The sequence below is a fragment of the Zalophus californianus genome, chromosome 8 (genome assembly GCF_009762305.2).
Source record: "Zalophus californianus isolate mZalCal1 chromosome 8, mZalCal1.pri.v2, whole genome shotgun sequence".
Classification (NCBI taxonomy): domain Eukaryota; kingdom Metazoa; phylum Chordata; class Mammalia; order Carnivora; family Otariidae; genus Zalophus; species Zalophus californianus.
In genome coordinates this window covers 32,463,719-32,484,360 of record NC_045602.1, presented here as the reverse complement: position 1 = coordinate 32,484,360, position 20,642 = coordinate 32,463,719, and the positions used below count along the sequence as shown (strand labels likewise).

Below are 20,642 nucleotides of genomic sequence, written 5' to 3'. Positions count from 1 at the left end.
CTTGGGCACTGTGAGCAAGATTTCCAACTGTTACAAATACTTGTTGCCACTAGAAACCTGATGAACCCAAAATGCCTGGCTGTCATCTTAGTAGGCACTTGGCACCAAGATGACAACTGTAAATCTTTTGGGACCCAGAAGAAACATTTACCCCTTTTGTTTTTTTAAAGATTTTATTTATTTATTTTTAATTTATTCGAGAGTCTGCACACGCATGTGCAAAGGTGTGCAAGGGAAGGGGCAGAAGGGGAGGGAGAGGGAGAGACTCTCAAGCAAACTCCACACTGAGTGCAGCCCATGGCGGGGGGTGGGGGAGCCTCGAGATCATGACCTTGAGATCATGATCTGAACTGAAACCAAGAGTCTGGACATTTAACAACTGAGCCACCCAGGCACCCCAAAACATTTACCCCTTTAAAGACTTTGCTGCCTAAAAGTCCCATATCATCAGTGATTTCTTACTGTTTTAAGTGCTAAGTGTATTCATTTTATAATCTTGTGAATGAATTGAGACTATTACATCTCAATTTTCATTATAACAGTACAGAGATTTTTTTTTTAAGATTTTGTTTATTTATTTGACAGAGCACAAGCACAAGCAGGGGGAGCGGCAGGCAGAGAGGGAGGGAGAAGCAGACTCACTGTGAATTGGGGAGCCCGACACGGGACTCGATCCCAGGACCCTGGGATCATGACCTGAGCTGAAGGCAGACGCTTAACTGTCTGAGCCACCCAGGCGCCCCCAGAGATTTTTTTCTTTTAATTAGATAATCATAATGTATGAGACCAGGAGAACAGAACTTGATTTCTAGAATTGTTAGTTAAAAAAAGGTCTGCAGATTTTGAGAAGATGCCAAAGTTAAAAAACCTCACTATGATACAATAATTAAATAGTAAGAATTTTGCTTCTAGAAGAAAACATAGAGAGTAATCTCTTCTGTTGCCTTAGCAACAGTTTTCTAGATATGTCTCCTAAGGCAAGGGAAACAAAAGCAAAAATAAATTATTGGGACTACACCAAAATAAAAGGCTTTTGCACAGACAAGGAAACCATTAGCAAAATGAAAAGGTAACCTATCGAATGGGAAAAGATATTTGTAAATGATATATCCAGTAAGGGGTTAATATCCAAAATATCTAAAAAAAAAACCCTTCATAATACCAAAAAAAACCTATCCGGTTAAAAAATGAGCAGAGGACCTGAATAGACATTTTTCCAAAGACAGTAGGTAGCAAACAGACACGTGGAAAGATGCTCAGCATCACTCATTATTAGGTAAATGCAAATCAAAACCACAATGAGATATCACCTCAAGACCTGCCAGAATGGCTAGAATCAAAAAGTCAAGAAATAAAAGTGTTGGCAAGGATATGGGACAAAGGAGCCCTTGTGCACTTGTTAAGTGGGGATGTAAATTAGTGCAGTCACTATGGAAAACAGTATGGAGGTTCCTGAGAAAAATAAAAAATAGAGATACCAATATGATCCAGTAATTACACTACTGGGTATTTACCCAAAGAAAATGAAAACACTAATTCTAAGATATATGGACCCCTCTGTTTATTGCAGCGTTATTTATAATAGGTAAGACATTGAAACTTAGGGCACCTGGGTGGCTCAGTTGGTTAAGCGATTGCCTTTGGCTCAGGTCATGATCCTGGAGTCCCGGGATCGAGTCCCACATAGGACTCCCTACTCAGCGGGGAGTCTGCTTCTCCCTCTGACCCTCCCCCCTCTCATGCTCTCTCTCTCTCTCTCTCTCTCTCATTCTCTCTCTCAAGTAAATAAATTAAAAAAAAAAGACATTGAAACTTGTGTTCATAGGTAGATGAATAGCTGAAGAAGATGTGGTACACACACACACACACACACACACACACACACAGGAATATTAATTACTCAGCAGTTAAAAAAAGGATGAGATCTTTCCATTTGCAAAACCATGGATGGACCTAGAAGGTATGCTAAGTGAAATAAATCAGAGGAAGACAATACCGTATGATTTCACTTCCATGTGGAATCTAAAAACCAAAGCAAATGAACAGACAAGCCAAAAAAAAAAAAAACCCAGAAACAGACCCATAAATACAGAGAACAAGCTGGTGGTTGCCAAAAGAGAGAGGGTGGGGAGATGGCAAAATGGGTGAAGGGGAGTTGGGAGGTACAGGTTTCCAGTTACGGAATGAGTTAGTCACAAGGATAAAGGTGCAACATAGGGAATATAGTGGTGTTGTAATAACATTGTATGGTGACAGATGGGAGCTACAGTTGTGGGGAGCACAGCATAATGTATAGAGGTTTTGAATCACTATGTTGTACACCTGAAACTAATGTGAGATGTATCAACTATACTTCCAGTTTAAAAAAAAATGTAAACATATCCTTAATCATTTTTATATTTGTTACATGGTAGAATAATAATGCTTTGGGTATGTTGGTTCAGTAAAATATTATTATTTAAAAAATAGTAAGAGGGGCGCCTGGGTGGCTTAGTCGTTAAGCGCTTGTCTGCCTTCGGCTCGGGTCATGATCCCAGTGTCCTGGGATCGAGTCCCTCATTGGGCTCCCTGCTCAGCAGGAAGCCTTCTTCTCCCTCTCCCACTTCCCCTGCTTGTGTTCCCTCTCTCGCTGTGCCTCTCTCTGTCAAATAAATAAATAAAATCTTTAAAAAATAAAAAATAGTAGGAGTTTGGCCCATAAACATAAAATGGGTTTATCTGATGTAAAAGATGCTGTCTCCAGATTAAAAGATTATACATCTGTTTAACTGATGGCCAATTTTTTTCTAATTTGCCTAATTTTACTGGCTATTTTAGCCCATATACCAATGAAAAATATATTAAAGTTAATTATATGCAAAAAACACTATGTTAATTGCTGTGGAGGAACATAAATAGTAACATAATGTTTGCTCTAAAGAAACTTACACTATGCCTGAAAAAGTAAGAATACAATATTTAAATTATAACTAAAAACATCAGAAAGATACACCCAATTGATCATTATCAGTAAACATAACAAAAATACTTTAAAATTACCCCTTAATTAGGTCAAAATTGAATAAAGTCTAAAAATAAAGTTAAATTTATTCTGAAAAAGAAACAGTAAATGCCAACTTTGTTTATTTCAAGTTTGTTAAACTATTACTTATCATTAAGTTTATGTGGTGTGGTTACTCTTCTTACCTAATACATAAGACAGTTTCTAAGGAGAATTCATTTCATAGCTGTAAAATGGTAGGACATTTTCCGGAACGGCAAACCTACCCTGCTGATCTTATTTTCCAAGTTTGCCATGTAAGAGTCATGAATACTGCTTAGTGTTCATCTGTTAGTGTTCTGACCTCATTGGCTTCTCTGACTTTTTTTAAGAAATAAAATCTTTTTTGATTTGTCCACGATTCAGTTATTTTTTACTTTATAAATTATCTACCATATTAAAAGCTATCTTAAAATGACTTTATTCATATTATAATTTTCTCATTTTTTGATGAGGTAAAAACTCTCCTCTTGTGCTGTTCTCTTTTTTGTTGGTTAAAATGTATTGTCAAAGTATTTTTTTCTTTTATGTTTCTGTAGCCAGCTATATGAGTTCTATTAACTTCCTGCTGTTTTTTCATCAGGTGTAGACTTTGCAAACTCCCAAGGGGTTTATTAAAAAAAAAAAGTAATAAGATTTTCTTGATCATATATTTTCCTTTTCTGCTGTTCTGTGCTTCCGCATTCATTAAAACTGAAGTTAGGATTTTCTGACCCAAAAAGATATTTTCATTGGGCTGGAGTGACCACCTTCAATTTTTGCTTGAGTATTCAGGTTGAATCTATACAAGAAGGCTATTGTGTGTTTTCAGTCCTTGTTACTTATTTGACTTTAGTGAAGTTAAACGTCATTCATTAATAAGTTGATGTCTCATATGTGCTACTAATTTTTTTTACGTCTCTCCTGGCATGTTCAAATGTATTCTTATTTAGCTTACGAAGGATTGCTGTGTTTTACCATCATCTAGGGTTATCTTGAGTGCTTTTCCAAGCATCATTTTGGTAGCATTTTTCTATTATAGAATAGCTTCCAAGTGCTTCTTAACAAGCATTTTAGATCAGTCTTTCTTAGACTGTTCTGAAGATATATAAATAGCTACTAACTTTGCCCAAGTTTTACTTTTCTTCCTTTCCTTTTTATTTCTTCTCCTTTTCCTTGAATGATTTACTGTCTGAATTCCTGGCATATAATAGGTTTTAAGTAAATAATAGTTGAGTTAAATGAAATTCAATACTTATTAAAAGGACTTAGTATAATTCTTGTACTTGATGACATTCTTAGCACATTGTTTTTGTTCCATGGTTGCTAAAAACATAACTTGATTTATGGAGAAGGAATTAATAAAGAATGAGCCTCTTTTAATTTTAGCTTTCCTGGTAGGGCTTGAGACAGGACACATTTAGTCATCTGACTTGGATATATCTACAACTTCTTCCTGGCCTGAACGTTATTCTGCATATGAACCTATGTTCAATTTTCTATTAAAATACTACACTAGTTATTTTAGATTCCTCTCTCACCTTCCTAAGTAGTCTGCTAATCTCAGTTGATTTTTTTAAAAAATCATTGTATCAACCTGGTAGTTCTCATGTATCATAAGCTGACTATTCCTACAATAGCCAAATCTGTGTTTATATAACAGAAACCGTGGCCACTCCGCACAAATGCACATTTTAGAAGCCGTCATTTGATTAAGGACTTAAGAGATTCTGTTGGCTAAAGAGATTGCTGGTATGGTAGAGGTGGTATAGTTACCTACAGCTGAAGAAAACAAACTTGAATTTAGAAGTGCATTCATTGAGCTTAGTCCTTCTCTTTACTGAATGCCAAAGTTTAAAGTTTCCTGTACAAAGTCATGACCACTTAAATTGTGCAGCATAATTGTGTGGCAATCTTGTGATAATAGTGCTGTCATCCTATTAAGATATATTATTATGAATTAGAACAGGTATCCTTTTTCATTAGAATTTCATGTGATACCAGTGTGAGAGTTGACTAATCTTATTTGTTTATAATGTATTATCTTTTTTTGTCACTGGTAAGAACATTTATTATGCATGAAAGCACAGAAATACTGAAGAAGACAAAATTTGAGTCTTGTCTGAACCAGGATTTTGATTCTGTTATTTCATCAGTTTTTGACAGGTGCTAGAATACTTAAATGTTAAAGTGCTTTTCACTTAACTGCCATGTATTGCTTAGAATCCTCATATTCCTAGGCTAAGTATTTTTGTGATCTAGAATTTGTGTATCTTAACAAGGCTGAAGTGTTAGTTTTCTCTTTACAGGAAAATAAACTATTGGCATTTGAACAAGCATTTATTTTAAGGGCCTAGTTAGTGACCTATTTATTCCTTATAAAAAAAGTACTAGCTGGGCTGTAGGGAAGAAAGATGGGTTTAACATTTTCCCTTTGTTTGAGGAGCTCACAGCCTGGCTCCTATTTTTATAGACTGGTAAATAAATTAATTAAAAGGTAGTCTAAGTGCTAGAGGAGAACTGTGTATTAAATGCTGAAGAGATGGAAAAGGTTGCACCTTTTCCTGCACAGTCTTGGAAGGCTACTCAAAGGAGCTATCTTTTGCACTAAATCCTGATTGTGCATTTGGCAATATCTTGTATAATTAGAAAACACTTTAAGTACGCTATAGTCTAATGAAAATAAAATTCATTTAAAATGTTAAATATTCCCCCTTTATTGTTAAAACCATGCTTGGAATACAGTGACTTAAGGGGAGGAAGGAAAGCTTTACTTTGTACTTTCCATGGTTGTTAGAAAACATTTTTTTTTCCCTCAAGAAGGCATTTGAGTTGAGGATATATATTGTTAGTCCCTTTAAATTTCAATTCTACTCTCTACAACCTATAGCGTTCAGTGGACATGTTTAATTAAGGAACTACCTTAGTAATACTCTTTTGAAGTTTTACTACTCAACTCTTTAAAAAATTATTAAAAATCCTTTAAGTATAATTTACAACCTTGTGCATGTTCATCTATATAATTTACTTAAAAAGAGCACCCTATTCTATATCTTTAAAAAATTATTATTTGCATGAAGCAATAGGAGAAATATGTGAATGTGTATATATACATAATTATTACAGATCTTATATACAAGGTCAAGATTTTTGTTGCTTGTTCTCTTCTGTAATCATTTTTGCTTCATTATAGCTTGATACCAAGTATCTTATTTGAGCGTTTTTCTTTCTAAAAACTGATTTTTATAAATTTTAATTACAAAAGCAATAACCATAAATTGCACATGTTACTCAAACAAGTTCCAGAAAAATACTGAACTTAAATAAATACGTAAACCACAGCTACAAACTTCTGACATCTTTTATTGTTGGAAGTCCTACTATGCCTTTTTTTGATAAAGAACATATAGCAATACAGATTTATTTGCAGTCTGGGGTTTCTCTTTTAAAATATATATATTTGTGTATCACGATTTGTAATATACTACTCTTTTGCTAAATATGTTATTTTATACTATTAGGATCTACAGCTAGAATATGGACAAGGACACCAAAGTAGTTACTTTTTGGGTGCAAACAAGTAAGTAAAGTTCTTTTTAAATTTAAATTCAAGAATAATTAAGTTACTTTATATTTTAGTATATTTATTACATATTTATATTTATTGTGTATTTTATTATATATAATATTTAATATGTAAAATATATTTTAATATTTCCAGAAGTAAATTGTATTAGTCTGGTAGATATGTTTTATAATATACTTTTAACTTTTCTTCATGACTACTTTGCTAATCATTTAGTCAGTAATTGTCATAATGGGGACAATCACCTTAAGTTTTTTATATCAAGCTACTTTTTCTAACCTGATTAATAAAAATGTACATTCCAACTGAAGATAATACATGTTTCAGGATTTTTTTCTTTTATTATTTATTTTTTAATTTTTATTTATTTATTTTTAAAGATTTTATTTATTTATTTGAGAGAGAGAATGAGATAATGCATGAGAGGGGGGAGGGTCAGAGGGAGAAGCAGACTCCCCACTGAGCAGGGAGCCCGATGTGGGACTCGATCCCGGAACTCAAGGATCATGACCTGAGCCGAAGGCAGTCGCTTAACCAACTGAGCCACCCAAGTGCCCTATTTATTTATTTATTTATTTTAAGACTTTATTTATTTATTTGTCAGAGAGAGCATAAGCAGGGGGAGTGGCAGGCTCTCCACTGAGCAGGGAGCCCGATGTGGACTCGATCCCAGGACCCTGGGATTATGACCTGAGCTGAAGGCTGTCGCTTAACCAAATGAGCCACCCAGGCGCCCTTCTTTTATTTTTAAAGTTGACCTATTTATTCCTTATAAAACTTGCTTTGGTACATATCCCAGGTGTGTTGGCTCTGAAAATAGCCGGGAATATTCGCACTGTTTAGAAATCTCTATCCTGACTTTTTAGTTGTTAAGAGCTTTTCAAAAAGTAGAGAGTAGTTAAAATATGTCTAGTGTCCTAAGAATTATCAGTTCATGCAAGAAGTAAATCCAACAATTATTAAAGGCCTCCTCTACGCTAGGCACTGCCTGGGTGGTGCAGCGCTGGGGTGAAAAGGCAGCCTTTACAAGGTCTGACGATTTAAGTTGCTCGCGGTGCTGAGTCAGCAGCAGGGTAGGGGACAGGACTCTGCTGCTCCCGTAGGTTCTCATTTCCTGAGTTCATGAATAGATTATCATTTTAAAATCTAATTTGTAAGTTGCTAAAATCTCCCAGCAATGTAGATATTATCTTAATAATCAGAACAACTTAAATTTCAACATACGATTTCACTTACGTTAGAGAGTTGAGAAGTATCGTACATCCATACTTTAAGCATTTGAGAAATGGTGACTAAAAACAAGTAGCTTGGATTTAAAGATAATGCAAAATCATGTCTCTCTCCTTTTTTATAGACTAAATGTTTAATACACTATCTTTTCTCAACACAGAGAAAAGACTTTGACCCTAGAGAAATGCATTAGTTTTGATTTAAGCTGAACTTCAGTTAAATACAATGAGGTGTTTTTTTTTAAATTAACCTGATTTAGGTTTCCTAAAATGGAAAATAAGCATAAAATTTCCCTAGTAGAAAAATGAAATTTTATCTAAAGAGTAACTATGTGCTATTTGTAATCTCTCCTAATTCATTGATGGACAGCAAAGAAAGTTTGTCTCATAGTGGTTAGCAAATAAAAATTCTAATGTGTTGTTTTGTCTGAATTTAAGGTCACTGGTTTTAAGGACCTTGTTAGCAAATTTTGGTATATTTTAAGAGAGTGGATAATTTGAAGAAATATTTCATTTTTCGTTTTTTGGCTCATCTTAAATATATTTTTGAATAATATACAGGCAAAAATGCAAAAAAAAAAAGATAGCCCATCACTAAATGCTTTTCCAGATTCCTTAGTTCCCATTGTCTAATTTCTGATTGTTAGACATTTTCATAGTATATAGTTACTTTGGCTAGGTAAAATGTTAATAATTTGCCCAACCTTCATTTTTTGATTAATTGGATCCCTGCTTAAGGAACTGTATTCTATATAACGAATCACTGGCAAGGTAGGTTGGCCAAAAGTTTGGCCTTTGGCTGTGTTTCGTGTACAGGTATATACATACATGTGACATGAGCATGGATGTAGCACTTCTCTTACTGTACTGATATGTCTGCTTTATTCTTGTGACTAGGCAGTGTTTTAAAACTCACAGGATTTCCTGCTTTCTCCATAGGTGATCAGGCAGACAGATTTCCATTTATGGGTTTCTACTATTCCAGACCAAACAGGAACTAAGATAGTTTGATTGTTTAGTTTTTTTTTTGTTTTTTTAACAGAATGATTTGTATTTTGACTTACTGGGTTTTCTTTTCTTTTGAATGCTGTTATTATTGGCATCAACTTTTCTGATCATTTAAAACCAACAAATACTGTTTTTAAAAGAAAACAATTATTTCTAATTTTGTTTTTAATGTAGAGCAAAAATTCTAAAGATAAATTCTCTTCTGAAGACTTAAATAATGGCGAAAAGAGTAACTGAATTACACAGTTCCTGGCACAAATGAGTGTAGTAATAGTAAATGCCACATCTGGAGTCAGAACGCTCTCTTCCTGTAAGCTGTGTGACTTTGAGAGATTTACCTCAATTTTCTCTGGTAAAATGGGGATTATAATAGTCCCGGCCTTGTAGGGTGCTAAGGGTGAAAGGTAGTAATCATTGCAAAGCATTTAGGACAGTTGGGGTTTAATAAATACTTACTAATTGCCCTTACCTGTAGTATTTACTCAGTAAGTAATCGTTGATATAAGAGCAAGTGAATATGAGTGAATAAAACTACACTTTGGTTTTAAAGACAGAAGTTTTTTTGTTTTGTTTTCGGATATAATCAGGACAATACCTAAAAGATTGTTTTGAGCCATTTAGGCAATTTCAGATTTTAGTAACCAGCAGCCTGAATTTCTTAGCTAATTTGAATATGCTAAATATTTTGGCTGTGGTTTTTACTTCCCTCTATCAGTTTCTTCACTTCACCAGTTAAATCTATAATTGCATATTGTTCCATTTTTAACTTTTCATCCAGATTTCCAGATTATTTTAGATTGACTTAGTAATTCAGTATCTGTGGGCATCATTTTTGTTTTATTTTGTTGATTACTTTCTAAAATTTCCGTAACAGAAGAATCTACATGGACTAGTGAATAGTGACACTGTTTATTGTAGAGCACCCAATCTTGGTGATTAAATCAGTGTCACGTTTTTCTCTAGGGCTCTGAAGATACAATATTTACTGTAAATGAACCTCTTAGCAAATTTAGCCATGTTTCATTTTCTCTTCTATAAAGCCTGAAAAGCAAATCATATATCCTACTTTTCATTAAAACTTTATGAATTCTATAACTTTATTAACAAAATATCTGTAACACATAGTAGGAGATTTACAAGTAAATAAATAAAAATTTACATGAGTCCCTAGCCATAGGCTAGCTGCCTTCCTGTGTTCTTATTAAGCCTTTCTCTCTTATTCTTGGAGAATCTAACACTCTCAGGAAGATTCTTTTTTAAAAAGTGGAATGCTATGTAAATCCAATTAAATATGATAATTGAAAATAAACGACATTTTGAATTTCCCTCTTATTTTCAAATTTGAATATTCTCTTCTGGAAAAAGAGGTGCCCCCCAAAAACTGTTGTCACGTGTGTAAGAAAAAGTGTTTTTCGTATCTTCCAAAATGATATAAAAGCCCACTCTACACTTCAGAGATACTGTGTTTAACTTAGTAAAATAGTTTGAAGCAGTGCTTCTTCAATTTTTGGTCTCAGGATCCTTTACAATCTTAAAAATTATTGAGGACTCTAGTGAGCTTTTGTTTATATGGGTTATAATTGTCAATATTTATAGTATTGGAAATTTACACTAAGAACTTTTCAAAATATTATTTAAAATAGTAATATACTCATTACATGTTATAAATAACAATTTTTGTGTGTGTATTACTCCTCACTAAGGACCAGTTTAAATGCCACCTCTTTATGATACTTTCCTTGTAACAGCACTTGATTCCTCTCATGAAACTTAGAAGCAACAAATAATTGTGATAACAGTCTTTATATATGTCAGTGTAATTCAACAGACTTTTTGTTGAGGCCCACTAATATTTTTTATGAAAAACAGCTATTTTCCTGAAACAAAGTAATAGTAAGAAAAGTGACATTGCTTTATATTTTTTGCAAATCTCTTTAATATCTGGCTTAATAGAAGACAGCTGCATTCTCATATCAGCTACTAATCTGTTCTGTTGTCATGCATTTTGTAATCTCTGGAAAACTCCAGAGTTTCATTCTCAATGAAAGAACAGGAGTGCAAAAGGTAAATGCTTTTTTGTAGTATGTGTATTATGAAAATAGTTTTGTTCTTGCAGACCTCCTACAGGAGACAAAGGGACCTCAGAGATCCCTAGACCACACTGAGAATTGCTAGTTTAAAGAAATGTTGCTCAGTCAATCATAATAAAGAAAATACTAATTGAGTAATTACTGTATTCTAAATTACTATTCTAAGGACTTTACCCATATTCAGTGTATCGTCAGATAAACACTTTGATGTAGGTACTGTTATAATTCCTGTTTGATAGATATAGAAACTGAAGCATTGCAAAGTAACTTATTGCAGGCCACACAGCTTACAGGGACAGAGTCAAGGTTCAGATTCAGGCTGTCTTTGCTTCATAACCTGGCTATCCTGTTTCTAGTCAGAAGTCCTTGAGCTAGCCCTTGAAGACCTTTGTGAGTTAGATGATAGATTTGACTGTAGTACCTCAATTTTTTTTATCTACAAAATAGGATTTGCAGTTAGTTTATGGCTTTCCCATGTCATTTACACTTGAGTTAGAGCTTTGTCATTTTTTAATACTTAGGTTGTTAGTAAGCTGGCCTAATTAAAATATTTGAAGACCAAAATCTATTCTATTAATTGCGTATACCAGCTAAACCGTACCTTTCAGTTTCTCTGATATTATGGTCTGGTATTTGATCATTCTGAGGGCAGTTTTTTCCAATATATATGAGGGGGGAAATGATTAGAAGGTACTGCCTTAGAACTTTCAAGGAGAGTAAATTTCTGTTGACTCACTTTTACCTTAATAATGTATTAGTAACTATATTTCTCCCTATCCCATTGGCTTTAAGAAAGCTATGGAGTTTTTATGCTTGAAGAGTGTAACATAGGAGATACGCTGCATGAACTTGCAGTGAAAAGAAGTAAGGGAACTTCAGGAATGCCACGAGTGCTCTCTTACATTCCTAAATATCAAAGTTTCATAAATTGCTCCTAATGATAAAATCCTCGCACCTGGTCTGATACAGGCTTAGTCTCCCAAAAGTGTAAATGTGTTTGCCAGTACACCACTGGAGAACAGATACGTCAGGTAAGTGAGTGTCTTCTGTGAAAGCAAAGTGCTACTACATTCATGTATTCACATCACATGCATGCATGCTTTTGCAGAGATCCAACATGTTGAGTTTCATTTTGTAGGATTGCCTGAGAGCATGTTTTTTTTAAAGTGTGTCACCTTCCTTATTTTAAGAAAAAGAAAATATAATTTCAGGTGTCAGGTAAAATGTTCCAGGTAAAATTTGAATCCTGGAAACCCCTGGCTATGACCCTGCAATTATGGTTTTGTCAGTCCTATTGTGACATTTCATGGTGGGTTGTCCTCTGTTTGAATTGGTATTTTTCAGTAAACATTAGGACTTATTTTGTTCATTTCAAATACATGTATAAAGACATTAGCAACAGAAAATACAGATATATTATTAAATATAACTTGATGTTTTGTGGTATAGAGATCATTGTAGCAGATGTTAGTAAATAGTAAAGAGTAATTTTAAAATTTGTGGGTAAGGTTAAAGTGATGAAAATGTACTTGGTATTCCTTTGCTTATTTATTCACATTATCTTTTGTTTTTGTTTTTGTTTTCTCTTAAGGAGTCTTCTGAAGTCTGTTGAAGAAGAATTACATCAGCGGTAATTTTGATTTTTAATTAAGCCTAAAATACTTTATATCATAGATGAGTAAAGTCTGTTTGCCCCCTCTCTGTCATGTAGCCTAAGATTGTTTTGTTGTTGTTTAATTCTGAATCCTGCAAATCTGCAGAAATAAAATTCTGTCTTGGAGTGGCCTTTCCTGCATTTTCTAAAATTTACTCTTAACGCTGTTTTGGTAAAGTCCATTTAGTGACAGTGGAATTATCCTTTGTCCTTAGAGGGCATGTCGCACATTTAGAAGATGATGAAGGGGATGATGACGAATCTAAACAGTAAGTTCTGTTTCTGTTTTTGATAAAAGAAAATGTGTCATTTGACTTGATTTCATAAATATCATTAGTAACATAGTATTATGGGTTATACCACAGTTTCTTTCTCTTTCCCTATTATAGTTGTGTTAGCTCAAGCACCATTAACAAAACACCATAGCCTGTTGGTTTAAAAATTGATCTCACAGTTCTGGAGGCTGGGAAGTTCAGGCTCGAGCTGCAGGCCAGTTTAGTTCCTAGTGAGAGGTCTCTTTCAGGCCTGCCAGGTGGCTGCCTTTTCACCGTGTTCTCACGTAGGCTTTCCTAAATGCACGCATGCAGAGACAGAAATCTCTTCCCCTTTTCCTATCCGATAAGGACCTCACTCTTATGACCTCGGTTAACCTTCCACTAAACACTAGAATATGAGCACAATTCAGCCAAGTTGTCTGCGTCTCTGTAACAAGGATCCCCTTTCCTCCCGTTTCCAATAATATGTTCATCATTTCCATCTAAGACCTCAGCAGGATGGCCTTAATGTCCACATTCCACCAACATTCTGTTGGTGATTATGTATTCTCTAAGAAGATGGAAACTCTCCTGCAGCTCTCCTCTTTCTGGCTGCTCACCAAGATCACTGTTAGTGTCCATATTTATAGCATGTACCTTAGAACTCTTCCAGCCTCTACCCGTTCCTCAGATCCAAAGCTGTTTCCACATATTTGGTTATTTGTTATAGCAGTACCCCACTTCTTGGTACCAAGCAAGTCTGTCTTAGTCCGGCCTGCCATAAGAAAATACCATGGACTGCGTGACTTGAATAACAGCAATTTGTCACACTCTGGAGTCTCAGGTGTCTAAGATAAAATAACGGCCTATTCAGTTCCTACAACCCTATTCGTGGGTTGTAGACAGCTGCCTTCTTGCTCACGTGGTCTTTTCTCAGTGTGTACACAGAGAGAGAGAAGGAAGGAGCAACCTCCTTTCCTCTTATAAGGTCCTGTGGGATCAGGACCCCACCCTTAGGACCTCCTTTAACCTTAATTACCTCCTAGAAGCCCTATGTCCAAATACAATCACATTAGGGGTTAGGGCTTAAACATAGGAATTTTGGTGGACAGAATTCAGTTCATAGCACTGGCTCATGACAAAGAACTTTGAAATGTCATAAATTTGTAATTGGTAGATGCTATAATTATTACTGGAACTACAAAGAGGCTTGTACTTGGTTGATTAAATTTCATCTGTTATGTTTTAAATAAACACATACATTGGATATAAATCTATTTTTCAAGAGGGAATATTTTCACTTATGTAAGCATTGATACTTAGTTTTTTTAGATTTTTTTTTCCCCCTTTGAAGAAAGGTGCAGTTTCATGGGAGAGTGACACCTGACGAGCAGCTGGAGGCATAGGTTTTCCTTTGTACCTCACTACTCTGTGACCTTGAATCAGATCACTTAGCCTCTCTGGGCCTCCCTTTCCTCATCTGAGAGTTAATGCTTGATCATCTTTTCATTTTTTTGTACATCTAAAATGCCAGTCCTGAGTTGTAATGAATTTTAGCTTCAATCAAATAAATTCTACCTAAAATTTTCCAGCAAATAGATGTAGCTTTTGATGAGCTTCATCAGAGATATTTCATATCTAACAGTAAAAATGAAGCTTACATTGTAATATATTTTTATACTATATCATTTTGCTATTTTTCCATAAACTAATTGCTGCTTATGTTTTTATAATAATTACCTTCCAATTGATATAAACTGGAACTGTAGTTATCTTTTCCTGTTTTAATTTGAAACCAAGAAAGCATATCTCTTTAATTACTTCTGAATAAAACTTCATTCAGTTCACAGAATATTTTGGAAAACACTCATAATCTCAGAAAAGGGAACTTGTTTATGCAAATTTTCTGCCATATCTTTGAAAAAATTAATTATATTTTAGTAATAATTCAATTCTGATTCTAAACTCTCATGTTTTTATAGTTCAACCATGAAAGCGAAAGTTCCACCTCCTTTGCCACCAAAGGTAAGCAGGTTTGTTTTTCAACTTGAATTACGTGGGGGTGTGTGTGTGATTGTTCTGTCACTTTAGTACTGTATTAATAGTTTCTCTGTAGCTTATTTTCGCTTGGGATCCACCCCCCCAAAAAAAAAAATCATGAACAAGTGACTAACCATGATATAGATGACTGCGATTATTTTTGTCTTTTTTTAATTCTCCAACGTGTCACTTAGTGTTTATGCTAAATAAGTTCGAGAAATTTGTGCATGAAAATGATTGTTAATGGGTTAGTATTATTTCACCTGGTTAGAAATCTCACATTTTTTGTAAGATTTTTTTTCCTTCAAAATATATGATCTACTAGTAATTGATTTCTTGAGAATGGTTAATGGATAGTGATTTATCATCATAGATATTAACTATCAGAAGGTACTTTTACGTTAAAAATACAAAATAGGACAGCAATTTTCAAAAATTTTTTAGCAAAAAATCCTTTTGTTAAAAGCATCATAAAATACTAAAATTATTCCAACTGATGGGTTTTTTTTAAAGATAAAATGAGTTAATATAGGTAATAATTTATAAATTTATATATAGAGCAAATTTTAATTATAAAATTGAACTGTTTATAAAATGAGCTGTTACAAGGTTTGAAATCAAGGATTATAAATGACAATTGGAGTCTGACCAGTCTTGGCATCTAACGTATTACTGTATTTGGTTTTCATTTTATACTTTTGAAAAAATCATGATTCACGCAGGTAAATAATACTGTACTTACTTGTTTAGTTTTACATTAGAATTTCAAAAAGGTAAGTGCTGAGCAATCTTCCTAATAAGGGACACATTTATAAGAATTTATAAATTCTCCAAACTGTCAGCTGACTGGAGGTTTTTTCATTGTCTGCACAGAAAGTTTCTTAGCCATTCCATATTGCTGTGTTAGTATTCTCCAGTATGATAAAAATTTTAATTCTCCTTAAATCTTCTCCTGCCCCAGTCTGAGAGATTAAGCATTAACATAAAAGACATTGAGTCATCTAAAAGAGACAGTTTAGCCTTATAAAGAACTGAAATCTGATTAGCCTGAATATTTAAAATAAAGACTCATTTAAATTGGAGATCAGAAGAACCAGAATATTTTTATTTAGCAAGTCTAGGTAGGAAGGCTTATGAAGGAATTAAGAGGCCTTTTTTTTTTTCCTGAGAAAACACGTCATTGCACATTTTAAGGAAGTATGTAAGATAATCTGAATCAGATAGTTGAATAACCTTGGAGCTTAGCTAGTAAACACAGTTCGAAAGCCTCTGATATATAATGGTATTTACTTAAGGGAAAATGTTTAATATTTTTCCTTTTGAATGAAACATGAATAATTTCATGTTTAATCCTTGGTCTCCTTTTCTGTATTATTTCAGCCTAAGTCCGTATTCATACCACAGGAAACTCATTCTACTGATGATGATAATCAAGGAACCATCAAGAGATGTCCCATGTCAGAGAGCCCAGCAAAACCATCCCAAGTTCCGCCTAGACCACCCCCGCCCAGATTACCTCCACAAAAGCCGATTGCTTTAGGTAATGGGGGAAGGGAGGGGGAGATAAGCATGTTACCAGGGTTTAGTAGTGTGTGAGAAAAATGGAGGGTATCTTTCTTTTAAGAGAGTATTTGAAATTCCTTTGAGAGAGGAGAGAAGAAAGACAATGACCGTAGAGATGTTTTCTGCTTTTTGCCACATGGTTTGAAGTGTTTATATGACAGGATTACCTGTGACCCATTCTGGGATTCAAATGTCCTTGTTTCTCATCTCATATCTAACCTCTTCCCTCTTGGAGAATTGTGAATGCTCAGTTCATCATTTATCTTAGCGTGGCAGCAGAAGAAACTGAACTCTGAACAAACAAGGACAGTGTGTTTTGGTTGTAGGCTACTTGTGTTTTAGAAAAAGAGGAGGGTACTCTAAGTTCTTCATTTTATCATTTTTAGAAAAATGATTGTCACCATTACTAGGTATTTGCCTCCAAATTAATACTAGAAGATGCTGTTTTAATACTATATTCTTGCATATTATGCATAAGAAGCAATTTAAAAAAGAACAACTCAAGTTTCCTGGATAACATAGTGTAAATTACCCCTTTCCTGAAAGTAGTTATATATTCAGTATTTCTTTGTCTTTTACACAAATACATGTGCTTAGTTAGGCATAACCTGATTTTAAATTTGTATGAAAATAGAGATATAAGTAGCAGAACATGTGTATCAGTCTTCTTTCTTGAGTACTAAATATTTCTGATTGGGTGATCCCAAGTGAAGGCAGAAACCATCTGAGAGATCAGATGGTTTTTTCTTTCCTACTTGATAATTTTCTGAATGAAAGTTTTCATGAAAATTAATTCTTTTTAAATATATTTAAACATCTCACTGAAGGAAATGGAATGAGTTCCTTCCAGTTAAATGGTGAACGAGATGGTTCATTATATCAACAACAGAATGAACACAGAGGCACAAACCCTTCAAGGAAAGAAAAGAAGGATGTACCAGTAGGTATTTATATTTATAACCTCTACTTGTATTTTTCTTTCTCATTGTTAAGTTAGTTTTGTTATTATAATTAATGAAACTGTAGCCGTTGTATATTTTACAATATGGTATTTAATATAATGATAATAGATTGCTTAAATCTTTAAAAAAGTAACTTTGCTGTGGCAAACTTGAATGATGGCCAGTTGGTTATAGTGGTGTATTATAAAATGTGACCTTCTGTATACAGGTAACTCTTATTATTCTCGTGATGAGATTGATTCTTAAAAAGTTCCTTTTTCAGTCTCAAGAAGTTATGGAAAGAAGGACATGGACGGATAAGGAAAGCTAGAATTTACTCAGGACACATTTTTAACTGTAGATTACATAATTCATGGTATTACTACTCTTACTCAAAGAAAATAACAAGGAGGAAGAATTACTTTCCAATAGATATAAAAATATCACTTCAGGATAGATGAAGTTAACCTTAACAGCTATTCCTGTTACAGGTAAATAAATACTATTTATCAGGGAACTAAAATATTTTAATATCTGTAAAGAATTTGCTCTTCATCACCACGTTTGTCTGTCATCATAGAACTTAAAACAACAAAAAATCCTTAAAATCCCCAATTCAGCAGATGAGACCATGAGTTGAGATGGTATTTTTTTTACGTTTTTGTATATATTATTTATTTTTATAGATATTTATAGTACATTTAAAATGTTTATGTGCATTTAGCTATGATTTTATGTAGGAAGCACATTGCTAGAGGCTTTTGTACTAATCTAATCAACTTTTTTTTTAAGATTTCATGACATAATATGACATACCATTTTTTATTTTCAGTTAAAACACTTAACTGAGATTATCCATCATAATTTGTGAAATTTAGGTAGGACATTGTTAACAAAAGTGTAAAATGCCCTTCAAGAATAAGTTCTTATGAAGTCTGTCCAACTGAGAAAGGCCTTTTTGTTTTCGTCAGTTTAACTTTTCGCAGCCTTGTTAACGTAGTAGTACAGAGATACAGTCTCATGACTGTAGGGCAGCATAAGAACCTGTGAGAGATGTGTGCATTTTTAATTCACTCTGTTACCTTACTTCATTAGGATAAGGAACTACTGTTCTGTAGTAGTGAAACTAACAGTCTCAGTAATTCTGAAATATGTTCATGACTGTATCATAGCATAAACAGTATCCATGGTATATTGAAACATGACTACAGTTTCTGCAGCTTGAAATTATTTATAGCCAGTTCTGTCAATACTTAATGTAAATCTGACAATTACAACATTCAGAGCTCCCTAATTAAAAATGTTTTGCCAAAGTAGATGATCTAACATAATTTAAGGACATCAATATAAAACTAAATACATAAATTATTTGCAAAATGGAAAAACATCAGAAATTAGTGGTCGTAATAGGCTGTACATCTTCATAGACATATCTACAAAGTAAAATTTCAAATGGTCTTAATTTCAAAAGTGTCTAGTAGTTACAGAAGTAGTACTACATAGAATATTTCATTTGTATCATGTATACGAAATCAATTAATAGCTTTTTAGTTAATTTTTGTCACATCATTTAGATGATTTTGACTTAGATTGAGAAAAAATTAGTATGTCATTCCTTAAAATATTAAGATTAACCTCCAAAGAAGTCTGGACTTTCATAAAATATATGTTTAAAAAGTATCATCTCAGGACGACTGGGTGGCTCAGTTGATGTGTCTGCCATTGGCTTAGGTCATGTTCCCAGGGTTCTGGGATCGAATCCTACTTCCGGCTCCTAGCTCAGCAGGAAGCCTGCTTTTCCCTCTCCCCCTGCCACTCCCCTGGCTTGTGCTCTCTCTTTTTCTCTCTGGCAAATAAATGAATAAAGTCTTAAACTTCTTTTTTTTCTTTTTAATCTTGAATTAGGAAAGACTACATTTAAAAAAATAAAGTATCATCTCTCTCAAAGAGATTCCTTCTCCAGGGGACACATCATATACTCCAGGCATGTAGCCCCTTGGAAAAATATCTGGTATTCTTGAGTATGTTGGAGGTGAATGATTATGCAATTTTTACTTTCCTGATAATTACCAGTATACTTTGACCAGTGATTGATATATTTGAATTCATCAAAATGTAAAACTTCAGCTGACATTGTAAACAAGGTTAAGATAATCTACAGACTAGGATAAGACATTTGTAATATATTTAATAGATAAAGTATTCAAATCTAGGGCGCTTGGTTGGCTCAGTCGGTTAACTGTCTGCCTTCAGCTCAGGTCATGACCCCAGAGTCCTGGGATCGAGCCCCGCATTGGGCTCCTTGCTCAGCGGGGAGCCTGCTTCTTCTCCCTCTGCCTGCCACTCCCCCTGTTTGTGCGCTCTCACTCTCTCTCTCTGACAAATAAAATCTTTAAAAAAAGTATTCAAATCTAAATTATATAAAGAACTCCAAAAAATAGGTAAGAAAAAAATAACTCAGTAAAAAAAATGAGAAACGACACTTCACAGAAGAGAATATACAAATAGCCAATAAACTGTTTTTTAAATATTCTCAGTCTTCCTAACAATCAGAGCCATGCAAATTAAGGAGAAAATATTTTTTACTCACCCGCTTGATAACATTAAGTGTCTGTGAGACCAGAAGGAACCAGGGCTCTCCTACATTGCTGATGGGTTATGATATGAAATGAGCACTCGGAAAGACAGTTTGGCGGTATCTGCCAAAATGTAAAAGGTTCAGCCCTTTTGTTCCAGGAGTTTCTCTTCTCACAGCGTACCTTAAAAAAAATCATTCACACATTGCATAGTAAGATATATGCAACGGTGATCATTTCTGTATTGTTGTTATAGTGAAAAATGGAAAATAACTTAAATATCCAGTAATAATTAGGGAATAGCTAAGTAAAAGTATGTTATAGTCATACTGTGCTGCAGTTAAACAAATGAACCAGATCTGTGTGTACTGATAGAAAGATCTAAGACCCAACATTAAGGCAAAGAAGAGGTTGATAAAACAGTGCATAACTATTTATGTTATAAAACACACACACAAACAGTGTTTTCTGTAGGGAATCGTATATATATACACACACACATGTATATACACACACACACAAAAGAGGTATGGAAATATACACAAATACATGAGTACATATAGTTGTCTAGAAAAAAGGCTTGGAAGGGTATACACTAAACCAGTTTTTGTGGGGGGCAGGTACCAGGAATAAGTGTACTATAGAAGGGTTATAGGGAACTTCAGCCTTATCTGTATTGTTT

General features: G+C 34.0%; 1 protein-coding gene across 4 annotated transcripts in view; it reads left to right on the top strand.

Annotated features, from left to right (window-relative positions):
- MAP4K3 (mitogen-activated protein kinase kinase kinase kinase 3) overlaps nt 1–20,642 on the top strand; it is a 185,700-nt gene that overhangs the window by 134,885 nt on the left and 30,173 nt on the right. For all 4 annotated transcript variants that reach the window (XM_027621089.2, XM_027621088.2, XM_027621090.2 and 1 more), the window contains 6 exons: nt 6,541–6,599; nt 12,524–12,562; nt 12,802–12,855; nt 14,823–14,865; nt 16,261–16,420; nt 17,271–17,383. In XM_027621089.2, the coding sequence (XP_027476890.1) occupies nt 6,541–6,599; nt 12,524–12,562; nt 12,802–12,855; nt 14,823–14,865; nt 16,261–16,420; nt 17,271–17,383 (468 nt within the window). The remainder of the gene's footprint in view (nt 1–6,540; nt 6,600–12,523; nt 12,563–12,801; nt 12,856–14,822; nt 14,866–16,260; nt 16,421–17,270; nt 17,384–20,642) is intronic.